Source organism: Megachile rotundata, unplaced genomic scaffold, assembly GCF_050947335.1.
Source record: "Megachile rotundata isolate GNS110a unplaced genomic scaffold, iyMegRotu1 scaffold0081, whole genome shotgun sequence".
In the NCBI taxonomy this organism is placed as follows: Eukaryota; Metazoa; Arthropoda; class Insecta; order Hymenoptera; family Megachilidae; genus Megachile; species Megachile rotundata.
In genome coordinates, this window is record NW_027473378.1 from 736,064 (window position 1) to 758,638 (window position 22,575).

Consider the following 22,575-nt stretch of genomic DNA (forward strand, 5'->3'; position numbering starts at 1 on the left):
TCGACGCGGTGCCGATTGGACGTCGTGCCGATTGGACAGGTTTCTTTTGGACTCCGAATCTTTCGGACTGCGTAGAGATTGGAACTCGCTCTGTTTTAGTTCGTGTAGCGGTATACGCAATTCGGTGTATGAAGTTTCGTATATATTATGCGTTATGTGATAAAATATGTGATGGAATATATTAAATTCGGCTGTGAATTAAATTAAATTGGTGATTTTTTTCTGTTTCGTGTGTTGAAGTACATAATATGTGTTTAGCAATGTATAGATGAAATTTAAAATCTTTCGTAGCATCGTATTTAAACCTGTATATAATAGTGGTTTTTCGTCGGATTTCATAATGCAAATGTACGCTAATGTTCATTTTGAACAAAATCAGCAGCAGTAAATATTTGTCATTGATTGGTAAGTAATTTTGTCCATTGTATGTAGAAGCGATATTTGAATGTTGTATTTATTGTTTGACAGGTACAGGTTATAATGGGGAATATTTGCAAGCTGATTATTAAGACAGTGCAGGAAGCTGCATGTCAGTTATTGCAAGAAATATGGTATCACGTAGAATATTATTGTCCAGTAATCCATATGTATAGGTTAGTTTGGATTTATTAAAACTATATGGAATTTTTAAGTGTGCGATGTAGAACTGATTTATTTTTTCTCATAAAGAAGTGTAGAATATGATAGAGAACACTCTATAAATGGATAAGTTAAATCATGTGTTAAAGGGTTTATTATTATTTATCAATTTCTTTTGCGCGTTACACGTATAAGTACTATAGCTGTGAACTCAAGCATGTTTCCTCTTTTCGTACATTCTGATGGTCCAACACGGCCAAAGTCATGCCAATAAGAATAAATGGAAGGATGTATTGCTTATTTCGTGAAAGAAATTTGATCGATAAAATTGTATCTAATTTTTGACAGGTATAGGCTACAGCGAATCGCTTCTTGAAAGTACTTATTAAGGTAAAACAATGAAAATGAACCTGCATATTCCATGAAATAAAATGAAAGTGCTGTTAAATACAATATATCAATATAGAATAATATGATCTTTTGTTCTGTCCATTCATTTTTAGCATTTGTTCAGACATTGATATAGAAATTACAAAAGAAGTTATAGAGGAAAAAAAGTTGAATACATACAATAAAGAAATCAACCAATGTTGAGACAGAATGTATAATTTTCAATGAAATATTTTGAACAAATAACTCAGGCATTCTGTGAAAGCGCAAATGCAATTACTTTCTGTCGAGGTACATCAGGAAATATGTTTAAGGTAAAAGAAATATTAAACTTTATTTTTCTCAATATATCCTTTATTTTATAATTAAAGCTGTTGAATACATTGTATCAATATATAATAATATTTCTTTTCTTTATTTCCAGCACATGTTCCAGCACCGATGAAGAAATTATAACAAAGAAGTTGGGAGTATTATAAAATTAAATAAATTTGTCTTGCATCAATCATAAACTTGAAAAACAATATAACCCTAACATACTTTAAGTAAATAAATTGATACAGAGAAATAAGATACTTAAATTGTAATTTCCTGTTCCAAGTTCCTTGATATACACTTAATGTTATGGTTCCCATATTCTTTTCCTATCTGCAAACAAACACTTTTATCGAGTAAAATATCAGAAGTAAAAAAAAGTTGTGTGCAACAAAGGCATGGTTATTTCACTATTCACTTTCATCTATTTCGTATCACTTGTACTGTGTTTACACTTAGAATCATCTCATCCCAGTACAACAGTCCCATTAGAATATACCATTTTTAAGATGAATAAGACAAAAAAGGGCAGAAAAATCAATAATTGACTCTACCGATCCACGCATTTTCATGCTTAACATCTCTTCTTACATGTAAGCGCAAATACTTTTCAATTTTTTGACAAAAAAAAGTGCTTATCATGACAGATAAATTATTATATAAACTTACATTATATGAAAACACAGTAACTAGAGTCTACTATTATTTCATGCATGCTTAGCGCTGCTCAATCTGTTAATTCTAAATGATATTATTATAGTGATAGTATTGTTATCATCGATAAAGGTATGACATACCATCATACCTGGAGGATTACAACACAATCTCAACCTGTCATGTTTACCTTCCATAGAAAATTTGTACCTCTATATCCACTGGTGCTCTCAGTTTCTTCTTCTCGTTCTCCATTGATCAAGAAATGCAGCAGAATAAGTGTTGCTTGCTACAAAATAGTATATTATTTATATTAGTATATTGGATACTGCTTACATTTAAGAATACTCGAAGTTGTGTACAGGAATGAAAGACGCTTATTCCCTAGAGGCAGTTGTAGAAGAGATATACAGCAGGTAGAATATTGTGTTACTCCAGCTGTCAAATTCGGGGCACCATAACCTCCACTACAAATGTTTCCAATTGCGGCTCCTGAAATGGAAATTGGTTAAAGATGACGCGATTAGTTAAATGAAGAATATTAAAAATCATAATATAAAGCCAAGGTTCGACACACATACACCGATTGTTGAAAAACAATAACAGGAAAACTCACCTTAATGTGAGTTTAGTAACTTAATATCGGCAGTAGGCAGTTATTCAGTCGATAATCCTTCTTTGCAGATGGCGAATATACCTGCGATTAATATTGTTTATTTCTTACAGGAACAAATATCGGTATTTCTAGCACCCAGTGATGACGCTGACGTCAATAACTCCATTTATGGTTTTCCACCTAAATCGGCAGTCGAAAGAATTAATCAACAATAGGTAAAGTAGGACAAGGGCAGCGATATATCGACGTATGATATGCAGCGGCAAATTTGTCGTATTTACATATCATTTCATTTTTATTTCGTTTTATTAAATTAATAACATATTGCCTACCTTCCCACTTATTTATTTATTATATCACGTACTTAATACTTACAGATTTACGATAAACAATAACATACAATTAATCTATACTAGTATAATAAAGCAGAGAAGTTTGTTTAAACGAGTTAATTTTCAATCGGATATGAAAAAATATTTTTCTGTAGAAAATCCGTTTATCGAGGAATACTGTAAGCTATATAACATGTCGCAATACTCATTGAAAATATAAATTCTTCTACTAGAAGTATTCATAGCTTAATAAATGGTTTTTCATTGTTTCATATTCTATAGAATTATATTAGGTTGAAGGAATTGTTCTTAGAATACAAGTATTTGGGTATCATGATCTTATTGCAATTCAAAGTTACTTTCATATATTATATTTATATTACATTATACTATTTTTCACATATTACACATTGTTATAATTTTAAATTATATTGTATTCAATTACACCTATTGTATATTTAAATATTCCCATAACAGAGTGTATTTTTCACTATATACTATACCACGTATTTACCTTGTACCTTGGTCACTCACCCTATTGTTTATTGAGTTTTTTCTTAGAAGCTCTACAGTCGTGTCTGCTAGAATACTCATAACAGCTACAAGTGACTTAAAAGCTGGAATTATAAAAAAAAACGGGTTTGTTAGAGTAAATTAGTTGTTAAATAAGGAAAGAAAGCACAATATTAGGTTAAACAAGGATCTGACAGGTCATCATAGTTTTCAACAACAGACAATCAATTACCTTAATTCATTTTTTTCAGTAATGGATGGTAATTAGGATAAAATGCATTGACAAGACATTGCAGCAATGGTTCATATTAAAACGATCCTTGTTTCTTCCAAGATCAAGGCATCCATTGACAGCTACGTACACAGGAACGGACTGGCACTGGAGATTGTTCACAGAAGTAGTCCCTATTTGGCAATTCCAGCAGTGTACAAAGCCTTGGCTATCTTGATTACGGTGCTGTTCTTCATCTCTCTGTTGATTATTGGTGCATTGGATCAATGTATCTCATTTTATGGTAACATATTATGTATTTATATTGCTTGTGCGCATTAACATATTACTTACCTTACATGAAAGAACTCAGTAGCTGGTTACTACAATGCTAAAATCACAAAAATCTAAAACCAACAGCGAATGGGAATAGTTTGTAAAACATTAGTAATATATAATATAAAATAATATATCAGTATTCACAGAAGTTGGACATGCACTGGTTAAACACGGCCTAAGGCAGTAGTTTCACGTAACAGGAGTCACTCTTTATTTATAAATAACCAGCAGTGCGAAATTCGTCAACATGGTACGATATAATATACAACGCGATTTCACTTAATACTCTGGAAACACATCGGAATAATGAAAATACTTTTCACTCTCTCTTTATTGATAGGTTTATCTATTCATTTATACGGAACAGGATCCGTGAAAAAGATCCGATGCGCTATAACCTACAATGCGAAATACAAAGTACAGTTAAATACGAATCACGTCATAAATTGAGACACACCGAAAAACTATGCGCACCTTAACTCACTTCTAATTAATACGCACAGAAGTAACACGGAATTCGCAGAACTAAACAATTAAAAACTATCGCTAACGACACATAATACCATCTCACAATTTTTACGATGTTTACCGGACGCGTGTCCGCATGGCGGCACAGCGTCGTCGTGCGTAAGGGTGCGTCCACACGTGAAGGATGATTTTCGCTTAAAGGCTTATCCCGGTATCATATATTTACGACTAGATTGCTAAATAAATGGTTCTTTTTACAATAGAAATAAACACACTAATGAACTCTTAAATACTTTATGAACAAGAATAATAGAAGTTTATTTAATTATAACTCAAGATTATTATTATAAACGTCGTTGACGCGCATCACAGCAAAACGCCTCTTCATCGTGACCGTACGACACACACACACATGCACACGCACACGCACATGCACACACACTCATTCACTCACTCCCGCGTAGCACACAAAATTACATATACAGGGCGTATAAAAAAGGTCGGAACCCTTGAATATTTTAAAAATATAAGTTTTATCAAAAAATGGTTCAGACAAAATTTGTAGGGTTTAAAAAGTCCTATTTATTGGCAATATCATTTTGACCTTGAAGGGTCACTGGAAGGTCATGTGAAAGTCACTTCTTTTTTTTTAATGGAACACCCTTTATATTTTTGCATATTCTTGTAGCTTACCTCGAGATCTTTCTATAACACTATGATAAAGTATTTTTTGATTAAAAACTTTTTGAATTACTAAGGTTTGAAAGTTTCAATAATTTTGACAAATTACAAAGTATCTTACAAAATATTCATTTTTCAATAATCTTATCCTAATACTTTTATGCACAGAATAATGAGATAAATTGACTGGCGTAAAGAAAATACACAATTGTTTAAAAAAACATAAGTAAATAAATTTTCAAACAATTTTTTTTAAACAATTGTGTATTTTCTTTACGCCAGTCAATTTATCTCATTATTCTGTGCATAAAAGTATTAGGATAAGATTATTGAAAAATGAATATTTTGTAAGATACTTTGTAATTTGTCAAAATTATTGAAACTTTCAAACCTTAGTAATTCAAAAAGTTTTTAATCAAAAAATACTTTATCATAGTGTTTTAGAAAGCTCTCGAGGTAAGCTACAAAAATATGGAAAAATATATAGGGTGTTCCATTAAAAAAAATTGAAGTGACCTTCACGTGACCTTCCAGTGACTCTTCAAGTTCAAAATGATATTGCCAGTAAATAGAACTGTTTAAACCCTACAACTTTTGTCTGAAACATTTTTTGATAAAACTTATATTTTTCGAAATATTCAAGGGTTCTAACTTTTTTTATACACCCTGTATATCGATATAAACAATTAAACAAACAATATTAAGCGAGTAATTAATTACTTGATTATATGTTCGTTTATTATCGGTACAGCTAATTATGCGTGGACAAGAAGGATGGGATGAAATATCCATAGAAGAAACTAAAAAGTTAGTAAATTCGATGTGTAATTGTTTGCGAAATGTGACAAAAAATAAAAATGGACTGTGCGACAAAATTCTAATTTAATTTTTCGTACCGTGTAATATACATATATGTTAAATAAATTAACTAAATATTAATGAGATTCTGGCGTAAACACCAAATGGTTAATTTTGGTTCTCTTAGAAGAAGGCGACGGATGTCTTAAATTGTCTCGTTTTTATCAATGACCGAACCATTTACAACTTTCTCTATGTCCACGACAACAACACACCATCGACATCATTCTTTTCTTTTACGCTCGATTCATAGCAATTATACCGAACTTCATTCGCACTTTCTGCATCCTCGCCTTCCCCACTCCGTGGCCAGATTCATAATGAACATCGTTCCCATTCATAAATCGTTCGAAGACAAAATAGCAACAGCTGGTTGACTCCAACGATTCTCGAAAATGCATTGACGCTGAAATAAAGAAAATTTTTGTATGCAAACCTTCTTGGTATGAATCTTTGTCACGGTATGCTGTTAACTTCTGTATATAAAAATTTAGGTTGTATTTTAACATAAGCAAAAATAAAGTTCATACTTCGTATTTAATTATAAATAAACTGCTACTTCTTTATTTTCATATATTTTTCGTACTCTTTGAAATTGCGCGTGTTGGTACGCATACTTTTTTTATTCGCTGTACATATATTTTCTAAAATAATTTGCGGGCTCATGTTACTACTATGAATTTCTTTTTTTTCTCTTTTCTGGCAATCCTCATCTACAAAAAATGAAAATGTAAAGAAATGCAATCGTCGTTTAAATTAATTATGTTATGTAATATCATACAAACATAAATAAGTTATAATTAATAAACATTATATAGTTACTCTTTATATTTGTAATTATTCCGTGCATGTTTTGGGTAGATACATTATTTCTAGCCAATGTTATGCCACTACAATCTGAAACACAATATAGATAAAAATGATGACATTAAATAGAAAAGGCGTAAATGATGAATTTAAAAGAAAATAAGCATAGTACATGTACCATCTGTATTAAAAGGGGATGTAGTTTGTGTTTCTTGGTTTTTGTAGGGCTTCTTAACAAATGCAGTGAATTCCTCTTCTGAAAAAAACAGAAGGTAAACAAAAAAAAGAATAATGAAGAATATACATATTATTTTTTTCGCAAAGGAAATACCTGCAAAGAATGTTATTTCTGGAAGAAGTTCATTATGTTCGTCACTGGACACAGTACATATATTTTCTAAAAAGTAAAAATACACAAAAATAAGAATAGCGAAATAAATATATTTACAGTCTGACGTAGGAAGTGTGTTATATTTTTGCAATAATGAATTAAAACTGGTATTGAATTTGTGAAGAATTATATATCCTATATAAAAAGTGACAATTTCAAAGTCTATCTAGAAATGATTGTAACAGTATTTGTATATGCAAATCCCAAAATTTTTCATAAACTAAATTTGTTTAATAAACCTACTTTTTTGGAAGAAAAAAAAGAAAGAAACAAACAAATAGCATAACTTTTAGTTCTCTCCTTATGCATTAAAAAAATTTAGAAAAGCAGAAACTTCTGTATCAGAACTTATACTTCTTTCACCAGAACAAGGATATATTGTTTGCGTTGAAAAGAAAATACCTGCAAAGAATGTTTTTGAAACAAGTTCATTACATTCACCATTATTATTAGAGTCTGTAAAGTAACATGTAAACTGTAGTAAATTTTTTTCAGAATAAAGTACAGTGTTACATACCATTTCATAGCAGTTACTTAACACGAGAGCTATCAACGTTTTATGTAGATTTACTTCGAAGTTGAAAATAAAGTAAAAAAGTAGGTAAATAAAGAATGAAACATATACCAGCATATGTAGTACATATTCGTTCCGATAAAAAAGGGAACACACATTTTGATAAAAACATTTTAATAAATTTTGTGATATAATTAAGGAACTGTTAAACCAGTCATTTTGATCGTTTAAATAGTTCTGGTGTTAACGAACGAATGCATGAATATAATATATATGAATTCAACGCATACCTGTTAACATTAAATTACTTTCATATTGTTCTTGTTTATGGTCTTTGCTAAATAAACGTAAAAATTGATCTAATGGCAGTATTCCAGACATTAAATTATCTTGTGCCGTTCTTATTTTGTTATTCTTTGCCATATTTGTGCGTCTTCGTATACTCCTTATTTTTTCATTATTCAATAATCTTTTATAATTTGTTTCTTGATCCGCAATTAGTTTTGTTAAATTATCTGTAATCAAAAATAAAGACACCACATAAGGTTCATGCAGCTAAAATGATTAGAAATAGACATCGACATATATTTATTTTGCAATATAGAATCTAACGAGTTTCCAGATCTATCATTACAATAGAATCATTGCTGTATCTTTTAAGTATTTAGGAAAATTGTTCAGGTAAGAGACTTCTTGCATAATAAACCAAAAAGGTGTTTCAATTATTAAATCGGTTAAATGCATTAGAAGCTGATTTATCTAATGTTTATTCCATACATTGATTTCTGCTACATTTTTGTTTAGATACGATGTTATATAATAAGATTATTACATTTAAATTAGTTGGTAGTAGAAAAATTGACAAGGATATACGTAGACCGATGATCCAACTTTGTGCGTTGCTTTGTATCGTATCGTTGCTTGTGTATCGCACACAATACACGTGGTGCATGCATGCCGCTGTGAAACGTTATAACTTCATTTTCATCGTCACGTTCTTTAACGTACCAATCGGTATAGAAATTTCGGCAAGTAAATATTACGTATTCGTAAGAAAATCAGTAGTTTCACAATCAGTTGCTTACTCGCGCCAATGCTACAATTACGATGATCAACATTTACTTGGGTGGCGTTGCTTATAAATCTATACCATACGACCATATTAAGAGGAACCGCCGGCAGAAAACGACAAACACCTAGTACGTACATAGGTATTTGGAGCACACGGAAATATTTGTTTAAAACTTTGAGTAGAATATTACCAATCTAACCAACACACAAAAGATTAGTAGTTATCGTCAAAATGAAATTACGATTGTAAATTTACAAATTAAAACATGCAAAAGTGACAGATGTATGTTCATGAAATAAAGTGAAAAATGTACGTTTTCATTATCCATAACGTACTTTCATGTGACATTATGATAAAAAAGACTCGAGAAACCCAGCAATTTTATTTTTCCAATAAAACTTGCTTTTCCACATATTTTATATATAATTTTCTTACTTTGAATCTTGCATCGTGTATTCATTCTATTGGATATAGTAAAGATTAATTAACAAGATAAATGATAATAATATGTATACCTATGAATAACCAGAAATTTGGATGAACAATCTTTAATTTCCTGATTACAGCACTGTGAAAAGATTCTACCAAGTTGTTAGTCCTCACTGCAGAGCCATATACACTGACTTTTGTAGCAATAGGTAGCCACACTTTCTGTAGATACTCCATAAATTGAAGCACATTTGGGAAGGTGGCAGCGGATCGATCAGCAACTAACTGTATTTCATTCAATGCTTGTGGAAACATATCGGGTGGAGCGAGGGGCATAGTCATCGCCATTGAGAGAATCTCGTCTTGCGCTCCTTCTAATCCTAACTTTTTCCACTTTCTTAATAGAGCCTAAACAGTAAGAAAATTCAACTTTTCGCTGAGCACTTTAACGAGGTATGTTATGGAAAAAAACACTTGGGCAACGTTAACTATTATACTGTACCTGATTAAAGTGGAACCAGCAGCCATGTATGGTGACTGCAGGGAATTGTATTCGTATCGCTTCCATTGACGCTTTTTCATAATCACACATTACAGTCTTTAAATTGTGTTGTAATCCTGGAGCAAGAGATGCTATTTTTGTCCATATGGCTTTGTACATAGATAACGTTCGACATTCGCATAAGGCAAATATTGTAGCTATTCCCTGTAAATTGATATTAGTTTTTAGTGTGATAGTATCAAATAACTTTAACAAAAACTATCAATAGTGGTATACCGTGTCGTTATAGCGTATATGTATAGTATACAACTGTTGGAAAGCAGGAATTTGTGGCACAACCTGTCAAGAGATCAGAAATGATAAAAATTAAACAATTTTCTCTACCTGAAAAATATTGACATTATAAGTTGTTTGCCTTAAATACTTACAGAAAAGGTACCATCCATGTAAATTTCTTTGGCACTTTCTAATGCACTTAGTAATGCGCTGTTTGAAAAGATCAGAGCGTACTTATTTTCAGTTGATATTGTACATCCTTGATAAATGTCTTTTAACACATCGTAATTTTCAAGCATTTCATGCGCACTTTGTACAGTTTTTGGAAGCGGTGGTCGAGATTTCGCCTTTTCCCTCGACATAATAGATTTCATACTATTATATGAAATATACGCTGCTGCGTCAGGGTTTAGACGGCAAATATTATCAAAAATGTCCTTATTATTTATACAAGGATTTTCTTTGCATTCCTTTAACATCATCGACTTTAATTTTAATACTTCTGCACATTGTGGATTATTAGGGTGAGTGTGTGGTTTTTGGATAAAAAATTGTTCATTTCTTTGAACCACTGTTCCTGTACACTGTTGAGTCTGACGACAAGAGCAGCGATAAATTTTAGGGTTTTTAGAATCTTTACTATAAGAATACCCTTCGTAAATGCATACAAAACTATTTTTTCGCTTGCCTCTTAAAATCTCCATTTTATTTTATACCTTATGTCTGTGAAGGATATATTACAATCAATAATATTGTTGGAATTAAATAAAAAATGTAAACAAAACACACAGAATAATTTATTTTAAACAGGCAAAATTAATACGTACAACAACCAAACTTTAAATTAACTATTCTTTATGAATCACTTTCTCCAAACTCTTTTTCGCCTACTAAATTCGCTCGCTCAGATCGCCGTGTTTTTTTTTCCGCTTTCAATTTTAATACATCTCGATAACTCGCACACAACATTCACAGCTATCATCAATCGATTCACTTCAACACAATATTCACGACTATTTACAAATCCACACTCCACAATATAAAATAAACAAAATGATAGAAAGAAATATTGAAAAAATATTACACCAGTGATTGCATCATAAACAAATAAAAAATAATTGTTGAAGCCTACTTTTACAAATGAGCCGTTCAGTGCACACATTAATTAACTCCATTTTCTGAAAAATCTTAAATTATTATAAATAGAAAAAGTTATGACTATACCAAATGCTTTAACACTTAAATTTAAGATGTTTCAAAAAATGGAGTTAATCGATGTGTGCACTGAACGGCTCAAATTTTCAAGTTCGTGTATTCGAAAACATTGAATGACAATGGTATCTTAAATTCGAATTAATCTTAAGTACTTACATAAATATAAATTATAAAAATAAATTTTCTGTTATAAAATCAGATAAGAAGTGACCAGTCCAGGGGAATAAACAAGGCAACCGCTTACATGTTGTTAGTGTTTTATTACTACTCCCAATTTTTTCGATCGCATGCGTTTGTTCAGTATCAGTTCAACACGCGACGCCGATAGTATAATTGTAAGTTAATCTTGATAAAGTACGATTATTTTCTGTGACAAATTAATAATTTTAAATATAGAATTTCATATTTAATATTCTACCAACGAGTGAATCCAATACCTACACGCGTATAAAATGGAAATTTTTAATGGGAAGAGAAAAAATACATTCATATATGTTTATGAAGGATATTCTTATAACGCGGATACCAAGAATCCCAATATTTATCGCTGTTGTGCGCGCCAAACCCACAAGTGTACAGCTACACTCCTTCAAAGAAATGAACAATTTTTTATCCAAAAACCACACACTCACCCTAATAATCCACAATGTGCAGAAGTATTAAAATTAAAGTCGATGATATTAAAGGAATGCAAAGAAAATCCTTGTATAAATAATAAGGACATTTTTGATAATATTTGCCGTCTAAACCCTGACGCAGCAGCGTATATTTCATATAATAGTATGAAATCTATTATGTCGAGGGAAAAGGCGAAATCTCGACCACCGCTTCCAAAAACTGTACAAAGTGCGCATGAAATGCTTGAAAATTACGATGTGTTAAAAGACATTTATCAAGGATGTACAATATCAACTGAAAATAAGTACGCTCTGATCTTTTCAAACAGCGCATTACTAAGTGCATTAGAAAGTGCCAAAGAAATTTACATGGATGGTACCTTTTCTGTAAGTATTTAAGGCAAACAACTTATAATGTTAATATTTTTCAGGTAGAGAAAATTGTTTAATTTTTATCATTTCTGATCTCTTGACAGGTTGTACCACAAATTCCTGTTTTCCAACAGTTGTATACTGTACATATACGCTATAACGACACGGTATACCACTATTGATAGTTTTTGTTAAAGTTATTTCATACTATCACACTAAAAACTAATATCAATTTACAGGGAATAGCTACAATATTTGCCTTATGCGAATGTCGAACGTTATCTATGTACAAAGCCATATGGACAAAAATAGCATCTCTTGCTCCAGGATTACAACACAATTTAAAGACTGTAATGTGTGATTATGAAAAAGCGTCAATGGAAGCGATACGAATACAATTCCCTGCAGTCACCATACATGGCTGCTGGTTCCACTTTAATCAGGTACAGTATAATAGTTAACGTTGCCCAAGTGTTTTTTTCCATAACATACCTCGTTAAAGTGCTCAGCGAAAAGTTGAATTTTCTTACTGTTTAGGCTCTATTAAGAAAGTGGAGAAAATTAGGATTACAATGTACAGAAAAAAAGGTTCTCTCAATGGCGATGACTATGCCCCTCGCTCCACCCGATATGTTTCCACAAGCATTGAATGAAATACAGTTAGTCGCTGATCGGTCCGCTGCCACTTTCCCAAATGTGCTTCAATTTATGGTGTATCTACGCAGTGTGTGGTTACCAATTGCTTCGAAGGTCAGCGTATATGGCTCTGCAGTGAGGACTAACAATATTGTTGAATCCTTCCATAATACTCTGTCGCAACGATTCCAAACAACGCGACCAAATTTATGGATTTTCTTAGGCTGGTTTTTACGCTTTTGTCACTTGTGTAATTGTTTTTATTTTCTTGTGTATTAACATTTTTTTTAAATTGTTTTACAGATAATTTATCAAAACTAATTAAAGATGAAACTATTAATTACGAACGTTTGATAAAAAATTTAAAAATTACTCGAATCCGTACTCGAGTGAATAGAGAGAAGAATGCCAAAATTAGATTGGCACAAGAGAATTTAGTCTCTGGGATTTTACCGTTGGAACAATTTTTAAACATGTTCGATAGAGACTATGAGCAACAGCGATATATGGACAATTTCTTACCAAGAGGTATGTTTCCATATTTCAATGATGCAGCATACAATTTTCACTTCCAGTAATATTTTTTTAATTTGCTTTTAGACTGCGATGAAAATAATGCGATCGATGAAACGTTTAGTATAGGTAATAATTCTGTCCCAAAACTAACATGAACACTGTTCTTAAATTTTCGTTCAATTTTAACGAATTTCAGTGATTTATTAATCATTTTCAGAGAATAGATTGCCTCGTCACATCCAACCCAATGAAGACCCTGTTCAAATAGAGAGCACATCGGTCAATGATATCGATAACGATGGTTCGTGTTTCTAATTATTCTAGTCATTAATTATTTTTACTATTCGACGCATCACTTACCATATACTATCTTTTATAGATGATGTTCTAACAATATCATTGGATAGTATTAACACGTGTACAGAAAGTGAAGGAATATGTACATATAATTCTGTAGAAGGTACGTTATGTCGTACATATTAATTTTTCCTTTCTTCTTGCTTCAAGCGAATTGAGAGTAAAATACTAGAAAAATTTGGAATTATATTAAGTTGTTTGTAGTGTTAGGAACTGACCTTTTCATAATACATGGTTCTGATGAAAGTGAGCCTCCTCTGCACTTACAAAATGGTGACAAAAAAAAAACAATGGGAGGTAAAGTTCTGATCATCGGTCTATCTTATTAATATTTTGATTATGTATTACAAAGTTACTAAATTTTATTAGGGCCTTATTTAATGTGTACTTATGCGTTTTAGGTGGTGCTCCAACTTCCATTGACAAAACTACCAGTATCTGCACAAAGGATTTACAAAAATTACGTATAAGTCAAGATAATACGATAGAAGGTATAATACGATAAAACATTTTCAGACAATGTTTACATTTTTTGATACTAATTTATTAATTAAAATTGTTTTTTAGATACAGATGTTTGTGCAAGTGGTAGTCAAATTAATGAACATAATTTAATGGAAGGTATATTTTTTAACTTATTTTTACTATACTACATACCACAAAATATCATTTTGTTTTGTTGTCTATCAATTTAAAATTAAATTTCACAAATGTACATTATAATAAGTATATTTTGCAGCCGTTTAATTTCGATTTATTCTTTTTGTATGTTATTAATTAGGAGAAAAGTCTGTACAAAAGAATTGCTGCTGTAAAGCTGGCGTCTCTACAATAGTACTACCATGTGGTCACATTTATGTTTTGGTAAACAATAATAAATAATTCATTGTATCCAAATGAAAGCATTTTTTTCATCCAGTGCAATCATTGTATAATAATATTCTCATGATAATTATCTCTCTAGTTAACAAATTAACTATGAATTCCCATAAGATCATAAATATATACATACCTATACTATAATCTGATACCTATTGTTGACTAATTCTTTCTACTGCCGATTTAGGTAGAAAACCATAAATGGAATTACCATTTTTATTTTTTGTCACATTTCGCAAACAATTACACATCGAATTTACTAACTTTTTAGTTTCTTCTATGGATATTTCATCCCATCCTTCTTGTCCACGCATAATTAGCTGTACCGATAATAAACGAACATATAATCAAGTAATTAATTACTCGCTTAATATTGTTTGTTTAATTGTTTATATCGATATACAGGGTGTATAAAAAAAGTTAGAACCCTTGAATATTTCGAAAAATATAAGTTTTATCAAAAAATGTTTCAGACAAAAGTTGTAGGGTTTAAACAGTTCTATTTACTGGCAATATCATTTTGAACTTGAAGAGTCACTGGAAGGTCACGTGAAGGTCACTTCAATTTTTTTTAATGGAACACCCTATATATTTTTCCATATTTTTGTAGCTTACCTCGAGAGCTTTCTAAAACACTATGATAAAGTATTTTTTGATTAAAAACTTTTTGAATTACTAAGGTTTGAAAGTTTCAATAATTTTGACAAATTACAAAATATCTTACAAAATATTCATTTTTCAATAATCTTATCCTAATACTTTTATGCACAGAATAATGACATAAATTGACTGGCGTAAAGAAAATACACAATTGTTTAAAAAAAATTGTTTGAAAATTTATTTACTTATGTTTTTTTAAACAATTGTATATTTTCTGTACGTCAGTCAATTTATCTCATTATTCTGTGCATAAAAGTATTAGGATAAGATTATTGAAAAATGAATATTTTGTAAGATACTTTGTAATTTGTCAAAATTATTGGAACTTACAAACCTTAGTAACTCAAAAAGTTTTTAATCAAAAAATACTTTATCATAGTGTTATAGAAAGATCTCGAGGTAAGCTACAAGAATATGCAAAAATATAAAGGGTGTTCCATTAAAAAAAAAGAAGTGACTTTCACATGACCTTCCAGTGACCCTTCAAGGTCAAAATGATATTGCCAATAAATAGGACTTTTTAAACCCTACAAATTTTGTCTGAACCATTTTTTGATAAAACTTATATTTTTAAAATATTCAAGGGTTCCGACCTTTTTTATACGCCCTGTATATGTAATTTTGTGTGCTACGCGGGAGTGAGTGAATGAGTGTGTGTGCATGTGCGTGTGCGTGTGCATGTGTGTGTGTGTCGTACGGTCACGATGAAGAGGCGTTTTGCTGTGATGCGCGTCAACGACGTTTATAATAATAATCTTGAGTTATAATTAAATAAACTTCTATTATTCTTGTTCATAAAGTATTTAAGAGTTCATTAGTGTGTTTATTTCTATTGTAAAAAGAACCATTTATTTAGCAATCTAGTCGTAAATATATGATACCGGGATAAGCCTTTAAGCGAAAATCATCCTTCACGTGTGGACGCACCCTTACGCACGACGACGCTGTGCCGCCATGCGGACACGCGTCCGGTAAACATCGTAAAAATTGTGAGATGGTATTATGTGTCGTTAGCGATAGTTTTTAATTGTTTAGTTCTGCGAATTCCGTGTTACTTCTGTGCGTATTAATTAGAAGTGAGTTAAGGTGCGCATAGTTTTTCGGTGTGTCTCAATTTATGACGTGATTCGTATTTAACTGTACTTTGTATTTCGCATTGTAGGTTATAGCGCATCGGATCTTTTTCACGGATCCTGTTCCGTATAAATGAATAGATAAACCTATCAATAAAGAGAGAGTGAAAAGTATTTTCATTATTCCGATGTGTTTCCAGAGTATTAAGTGAAATCGCGTTGTATATTATATCGTACCATGTTGACGAATTTCGCACTGCTGGTTATTTATAAATAAAGAGTGACTCCTGTTACGTGAAACTACTGCCTTAGGCCGTGTTTAACCAGTGCATGTCCAACTTCTGTGAATACTGATATATTATTTTATATTATATATTACTAATGTTTTACAAACTATTCCCATTCGCTGTTGGTTTTAGATTTTTGTGATTTTAGCATTGTAGTAACCAGCTACTGAGTTCTTTCATGTAAGGTAAGTAATATGTTAATGCGCACAAGCAATATAAATACATAATATGTTACCATAAAATGAGATACATTGATCCAATGCACCAATAATCAACAGAGAGATGAAGAACAGCACCGTAATCAAGATAGCCAAGGCTTTGTACACTGCTGGAATTGCCAAATAGGGACTACTTCTGTGAACAATCTCCAGTGCCAGTCCGTTCCTGTGTACGTAGCTGTCAATGGATGCCTTGATCTTGGAAGAAACAAGGATCGTTTTAATATGAACCATTGCTGCAATGTCTTGTCAATGCATTTTATCCTAATTACCATCCATTACTGAAAAAAATGAATTAAGGTAATTGATTGTCTGTTGTTGAAAACTATGATGACCTGTCAGATCCTTGTTTAACCTAATATTGTGCTTTCTTTCCTTATTTAACAACTAATTTACTCTAACAAACCCGTTTTTTTTTATAATTCCAGCTTTTAAGTCACTTGTAGCTGTTATGAGTATTCTAGCAGACACGACTGTAGAGCTTCTAAGAAAAAACTCAATAAACAATAGGGTGAGTGACCAAGGTACAAGGTAAATAGGTACAAGGTGGTATAGTATATAGTGAAAAATACACTCTGTTATGGGAATATTTAAATATACAATAGGTGTAATTGAATACAATATAATTTAAAATTATAACAATGTGTAATATGTGAAAAATAGTATAATGTAATATAAATATAATATATGAAAGTAACTTTGAATTGCAATAAGATCATGATACCCAAATACTTGTATTCTAAGAACAATTCCTTCAACCTAATATAATTCTATAGAATATGAAACAATGAAAAACCATTTATTAAGCTATGAATACTTCTAGTAGAAGAATTTATATTTTCAATGAGTATTGCGACATGTTATATAGCTTACAGTATTCCTCGATAAACGGATTTTCTACAGAAAAATATTTTTTCATATCCGATTGAAAATTAACTCGTTTAAACAAACTTCTCTGCTTTATTATACTAGTATAGATTAATTGTATGTTATTGTTTATCGTAAATCTGTAAGTATTAAGTACGTGATATAATAAATAAATAAGTGGGAAGGTAGGCAATATGTTATTAATTTAATAAAACGAAATAAAAATGAAATGATATGTAAATACGACAAATTTGTCGCTGCATATCATACGTCGATATATCGCTGCCCTTGTCCTACTTTACCTATTGTTGATTAATTCTTTCGACTGCCGATTTAGGTGGAAAACCATAAATGGAATTACCATTTTTATTTTTTGTCGCATTTCGCAAACAATTATACATCGAATTTACTAACTTTTTAGTTTTTTCTATGGATATTTTATCCCATCCTTCTTGTCCACGCATAATTAGCTGTACCGATAATAAACGAACATATAATCAAGTAATTAATTACTCGCTTAATATTGTTTGTTTAATTGTTTATATTGATATATCTGTAATTTTGTGTGCTACGCGGAGTATATATGTGTGTGTGTGTGTGTGTGTGTGCAGCGCTACAAGTCCGGACAAGTTTGCGAAGAACAAATGAATTTCGGATTTGCAAATATGTCGTACGGTCACGATGAAGAGGCGGTTTGCTGTGGTGCGCGTCAACAACGTTTATAATAATAATCTTGAGTTATAATTAAATAAACTTCTATTATTCTTGTTCATAAAGTATTTAAGAGTTCATTAGTGTGTTTATTTCTATTGTAAAAAGAACCATTTATTTAGCAGTCTAGTCGTAAATATATGATACCGGGATAAGCCTTTAAGCGAAAATCATCCTTCACGTGTGGACGCACCCTTACGCACGACGACGCTGTGCCGCCATGCGGACACGCGTCCGGTAAACATCGTAAAAATTGTGAGATGGTATTATGTGTCGTTAGCGATAGTTTTTAATTGTTTAGTTCTGCGAATTCCGTGTTACTTCTGTGCGTATTAATTAGAAGTGAGTTAAGGTGCGCATAGTTTTTCGGTGTGTCTCAATTTATGACGTGATTCGTATTTAACTGTACTTTGTATTTCGCATTGTAGGTTATAGCGCATCGGATCTTTTTCACGGATCCTGTTCCGTATAAATGAATAGATAAACCTATCAATAAAGAGAGAGTGAAAAGTATTTTCATTATTCCGATGTGTTTCCAGAGTATTAAGTGAAATCGCGTTGTATATTATATCGTACCATGTTGACGAATTTCGCACTGCTGGTTATTTATAAATAAAGAGTGACTCCTGTTACGTGAAGCTACTGCCTTAGGCCGTGTTTAAGCAGTGCATATCCAACTTCTGTGAATACTGATATATTATTTTATATTATATATTACTAATGTTTTACAAACTATTCCCATTCGCTGTTGGTTTTAGATTTTTGTGATTTTAGCATTGTAGTAACCAGCTACTGAGTTCTTTCATGTAACGTAAGTAATATGTTAATGCGCACAAGCAATATAAATACATAATATGTTACCATAAAATGAGATACATTGATCCAATGCACCAATAATCAACAGAGAGATGAAGAACAGCACCGTAATCAAGATAGCCAAGGCTTTGTACACTGCTGGAATTGCCAAATAGGGACTACTTCTGTGAACAATCTCCAATGCCAGTCCGTTCCTGTGTACGTAGCTGTCAATGGATGCCCTGATCTTGGAAGGAACAAGGATCGTTTTAATATGAACCATTGCTGCAATGTCTTGTCAATGCATTTTATCCTAATTACCATCCATTACTGAAAAAAATGAATTAAGGTAATTGATTGTCTGTTGTTGAAAACTATGATAACCTGTCAGATCCTTGTTTAACCTAAAATTGTGCTTTCTTTCCTTATTTAACGACTAATTTACTCTAACAAACCCGTTTTTTTTTATAATTCCAGCTTTAAAGTCACTTGTAGCTGTTATGAGTATTCTAGCAGACACGACTGTAGAGCTTCTAAGAAAAAACTCAATAAACAATAGGGTGAGTGACCAAGGTACAAGGTAAATACGTGGTATAGTATATAGTGAAAAATACACTCTGTTATGGGAATATTTAAATATACAATAGGTGTAATTGAATACAATATAATTTAAAATTATAACAATGTGTAATATGTGAAAAATAGTATAATGTAATATAAATATAATATATGAAAGTAACTTTGAATTGCAATAAGATCATGATACCCAAATACTTGTATTCTAAGAACAATTCCTTCAACCTAATATAATTCTATAGAATATGAAACAATGAAAAACCATTTATTAAGCTATGAATACTTCTAGTAGAAGAATTTATATTTTCAATGAGTATTGCGACATGTTATATAGCTTACAGTATTCCTCGATAAACGGATTTTCTACAGAAAAATATTTTTTCATATCCGATTGAAAATTAACTCGTTTAAACAAACTTCTCTGCTTTATTATACTAGTATAGATTAATTGTATGTTATTGTTTATCGTAAATCTGTAAGTATTAAGTACGTGATATAATAAATAAATAAGTGGGAAGGTAGGCAATATGTTATTAATTTAATAAAACGAAATAAAAATGAAATGATATGTAAATACGACAAATTTGCCGCTGCATATCATACGTCGATATATCGCTGCCCTTGTCCTACTTTACCTATTGTTGATTAATTCTTTCGACTGCCGATTTAGGTGGAAAACCATAAATGGAGTTATTGACGTCAGCGTCATCACTGGGTGCTAGAAATACCGATATTTGTTCCTGTAAGAAATAAACAATATTAATCGCAGGTATATTCGCCATCTGCAAAGAAGGATTATCGACTGAATAACTGCCTACTGCCGATATTAAGTTACTAAACTCACATTAAGGTGAGTTTTCCTGTTATTGTTTTTCAATAATCGGTGTATGTGTGTCGAACCTTGGCTTTATATTATGATTTTTAATATTCTTCATTTAACTAATCGCGTCATCTTTAACCAATTTCCATTTCAGGAGCCGCAATTGGAAACATTTGTAGTGGAGGTTATGGTGCCCCGAATTTGACAGCTGGAGTAACACAATATTCTACCTGCTGTATATCTCTTCTACAACTGCCTCTAGGGAATAAGCGTCTTTCATTCCTGTACACAACTTCGAGTATTCTTAAATGTAAGCAGTATCCAATATACTAATATAAATAATATACTATTTTGTAGCAAGCAACACTTATTCTGCTGCATTTCTTGATCAATGGAGAACGAGAAGAAGAAACTGAGAGCACCAGTGGATATAGAGGTACAAATTTTCTATGGAAGGTAAACATGACAGGTTGAGATTGTGTTGTAATCCTCCAGGTATGATGGTATGTCATACCTTTATCGATGATAACAATACTATCACTATAATAATATCATTTAGAATTAACAGATTGAGCAGCGCTAAGCATGCATGAAATAATAGTAGACTCTAGTTACTGTGTTTTCATATAATGTAAGTTTATATAATAATTTATCTGTCATGATAAGCACTTTTTTTTGTCAAAAAATTGAAAAGTATTTGCGCTTACATGTAAGAAGAGATGTTAAGCATGAAAATGCGTGGATCGGTAGAGTCAATTATTGATTTTTCTGCCCTTTTTTGTCTTATTCATCTTAAAAATGGTATATTCTAATGGGACTGTTGTACTGGGATGAGATGATTCTAAGTGTAAACACAGTACAAGTGATACGAAATAGATGAAAGTGAATAGTGAAATAACCATGCCTTTGTTGCACACAACTTTTTTTTACTTCTGATATTTTACTCGATAAAAGTGTTTGTTTGCAGATAGGAAAAGAATATGGGAACCATAACATTAAGTGTATATCAAGGAACTTGGAACAGGAAATTACAATTTAAGTATCTTATTTCTCTGTATCAATTTATTTACTTAAAGTATGTTAGGGTTATATTGTTTTTCAAGTTTATGATTGATGCAAGACAAATTTATTTAATTTTATAATACTCCCAACTTCTTTGTTATAATTTCTTCATCGGTGCTGGAACATGTGCTGGAAATAAAGAAAAGAAATATTATTATATATTGATACAATGTATTCAACAGCTTTAATTATAAAATAAAGGATATATTGAGAAAAATAAAGTTTAATATTTCTTTTACCTTAAACATATTTCCTGATGTACCTCGACAGAAAGTAATTGCATTTGCGCTTTCACAGAATGCCTGAGTTATTTGTTCAAAATATTTCATTGAAAATTATACATTCTGTCTCAACATTGGTTGATTTCTTTATTGTATGTATTCAACTTTTTTTCCTCTATAACTTCTTTTGTAATTTCTATATCAATGTCTGAACAAATGCTAAAAATGAATGGACAGAACAAAAGATCATATTATTCTATATTGATATATTGTATTTAACAGCACTTTCATTTTATTTCATGGAATATGCAGGTTCATTTTCATTGTTTTACCTTAATAAGTACTTTCAAGAAGCGATTCGCTGTAGCCTATACCTGTCAAAAATTAGATACAATTTTATCGATCAAATTTCTTTCACGAAATAAGCAATACATCCTTCCATTTATTCTTATTGGCATGACTTTGGCCGTGTTGGACCATCAGAATGTACGAAAAGAGGAAACATGCTTGAGTTCACAGCTATAGTACTTATACGTGTAACGCGCAAAAGAAATTGATAAATAATAATAAACCCTTTAACACATGATTTAACTTATCCATTTATAGAGTGTTCTCTATCATATTCTACACTTCTTTATGAGAAAAAATAAATCAGTTCTACATCGCACACTTAAAAATTCCATATAGTTTTAATAAATCCAAACTAACCTATACATATGGATTACTGGACAATAATATTCTACGTG

The 22,575-nt window shown here is 31.2% G+C and overlaps 2 protein-coding genes and 3 long non-coding RNA genes across 19 annotated transcripts; 2 read left to right on the forward strand and 3 right to left on the reverse strand.

The window, feature by feature from the left end:
* Window positions 1-1,301: 1,301 nt before the first annotated feature.
* Window positions 1,302-4,890, reverse strand: LOC143266189 (uncharacterized). 6 transcript variants are annotated; one of them, XR_013041273.1, is made up of 8 exons: window positions 4,424-4,683; window positions 3,965-4,347; window positions 3,632-3,871; window positions 3,408-3,503; window positions 2,555-2,734; window positions 2,301-2,430; window positions 2,149-2,227; window positions 1,302-1,617 (listed from the first exon to the last, which is right to left on the reverse strand). It is a non-coding gene; the product is annotated as an uncharacterized LOC143266189 (long non-coding RNA). The 6 variants fall into 6 exon arrangements; XR_013041274.1 differs by having other exon boundaries at window positions 3,421-3,503; window positions 4,424-4,682; XR_013041275.1 differs by having other exon boundaries at window positions 2,555-3,503; window positions 4,434-4,890.
* Window positions 4,891-5,848: 958 nt separating this feature from the next.
* Window positions 5,849-10,666, reverse strand: LOC105663529 (uncharacterized). Its single transcript, XM_076541802.1, has 10 exons — window positions 10,100-10,666; window positions 9,948-10,010; window positions 9,672-9,875; window positions 9,256-9,577; window positions 7,959-8,183; window positions 7,095-7,160; window positions 6,942-7,019; window positions 6,779-6,853; window positions 6,487-6,669; window positions 5,849-6,362 (listed from the first exon to the last, which is right to left on the reverse strand). The coding sequence occupies exons 1-9, from the start codon at window positions 10,649-10,651 to the stop codon at window positions 6,512-6,514; spliced, it is 1,743 nt and encodes a 580-aa protein (XP_076397917.1). The 5' UTR covers window positions 10,652-10,666; the 3' UTR covers window positions 5,849-6,362; window positions 6,487-6,511.
* A 704-nt stretch (window positions 10,667-11,370) lies between these two features.
* LOC143263938 (uncharacterized) lies at window positions 11,371-14,860 on the forward strand. 2 transcript variants are annotated; one of them, XM_076541800.1, is made up of 13 exons: window positions 11,371-11,497; window positions 11,559-12,166; window positions 12,256-12,318; window positions 12,391-12,594; window positions 12,689-13,010; window positions 13,091-13,315; window positions 13,388-13,429; window positions 13,521-13,604; window positions 13,683-13,763; window positions 13,865-13,957; window positions 14,062-14,151; window positions 14,228-14,281; window positions 14,442-14,860. In XM_076541800.1, the coding sequence occupies exons 2-13, from the start codon at window positions 11,615-11,617 to the stop codon at window positions 14,540-14,542; spliced, it is 1,911 nt and encodes a 636-aa protein (XP_076397915.1). In that variant the 5' UTR covers window positions 11,371-11,497; window positions 11,559-11,614; the 3' UTR covers window positions 14,543-14,860. The 2 variants fall into 2 exon arrangements, with proteins under 2 accessions (XP_076397915.1, XP_076397916.1); XM_076541801.1 differs by lacking the exons at window positions 11,371-11,497; window positions 13,388-13,429 and having other exon boundaries at window positions 11,524-12,166.
* On the reverse strand, window positions 13,089-17,011 carry LOC143266187 (uncharacterized). 2 transcript variants are annotated; one of them, XR_013041261.1, is made up of 4 exons: window positions 16,795-17,011; window positions 14,049-14,098; window positions 13,664-13,828; window positions 13,089-13,559 (listed from the first exon to the last, which is right to left on the reverse strand). It is a non-coding gene; the product is annotated as an uncharacterized LOC143266187 (long non-coding RNA). The 2 variants fall into 2 exon arrangements; XR_013041260.1 differs by having other exon boundaries at window positions 13,664-14,098.
* Window positions 15,813-21,829, forward strand: LOC143266188 (uncharacterized). Of its 8 annotated transcripts, none has more exons than XR_013041265.1 (11): window positions 15,814-16,285; window positions 16,362-16,744; window positions 16,838-17,077; window positions 17,206-18,707; window positions 18,784-19,166; window positions 19,260-19,499; window positions 19,628-19,723; window positions 20,397-20,576; window positions 20,701-20,830; window positions 20,904-21,049; window positions 21,514-21,829. It is a non-coding gene; the product is annotated as an uncharacterized LOC143266188 (long non-coding RNA). The 8 variants fall into 8 exon arrangements; XR_013041264.1 differs by having other exon boundaries at window positions 15,816-16,285; window positions 20,904-21,002; XR_013041266.1 differs by having other exon boundaries at window positions 15,816-16,285; window positions 19,628-19,710; window positions 20,904-20,982.
* Window positions 21,830-22,575: the final 746 nt, after the last annotated feature.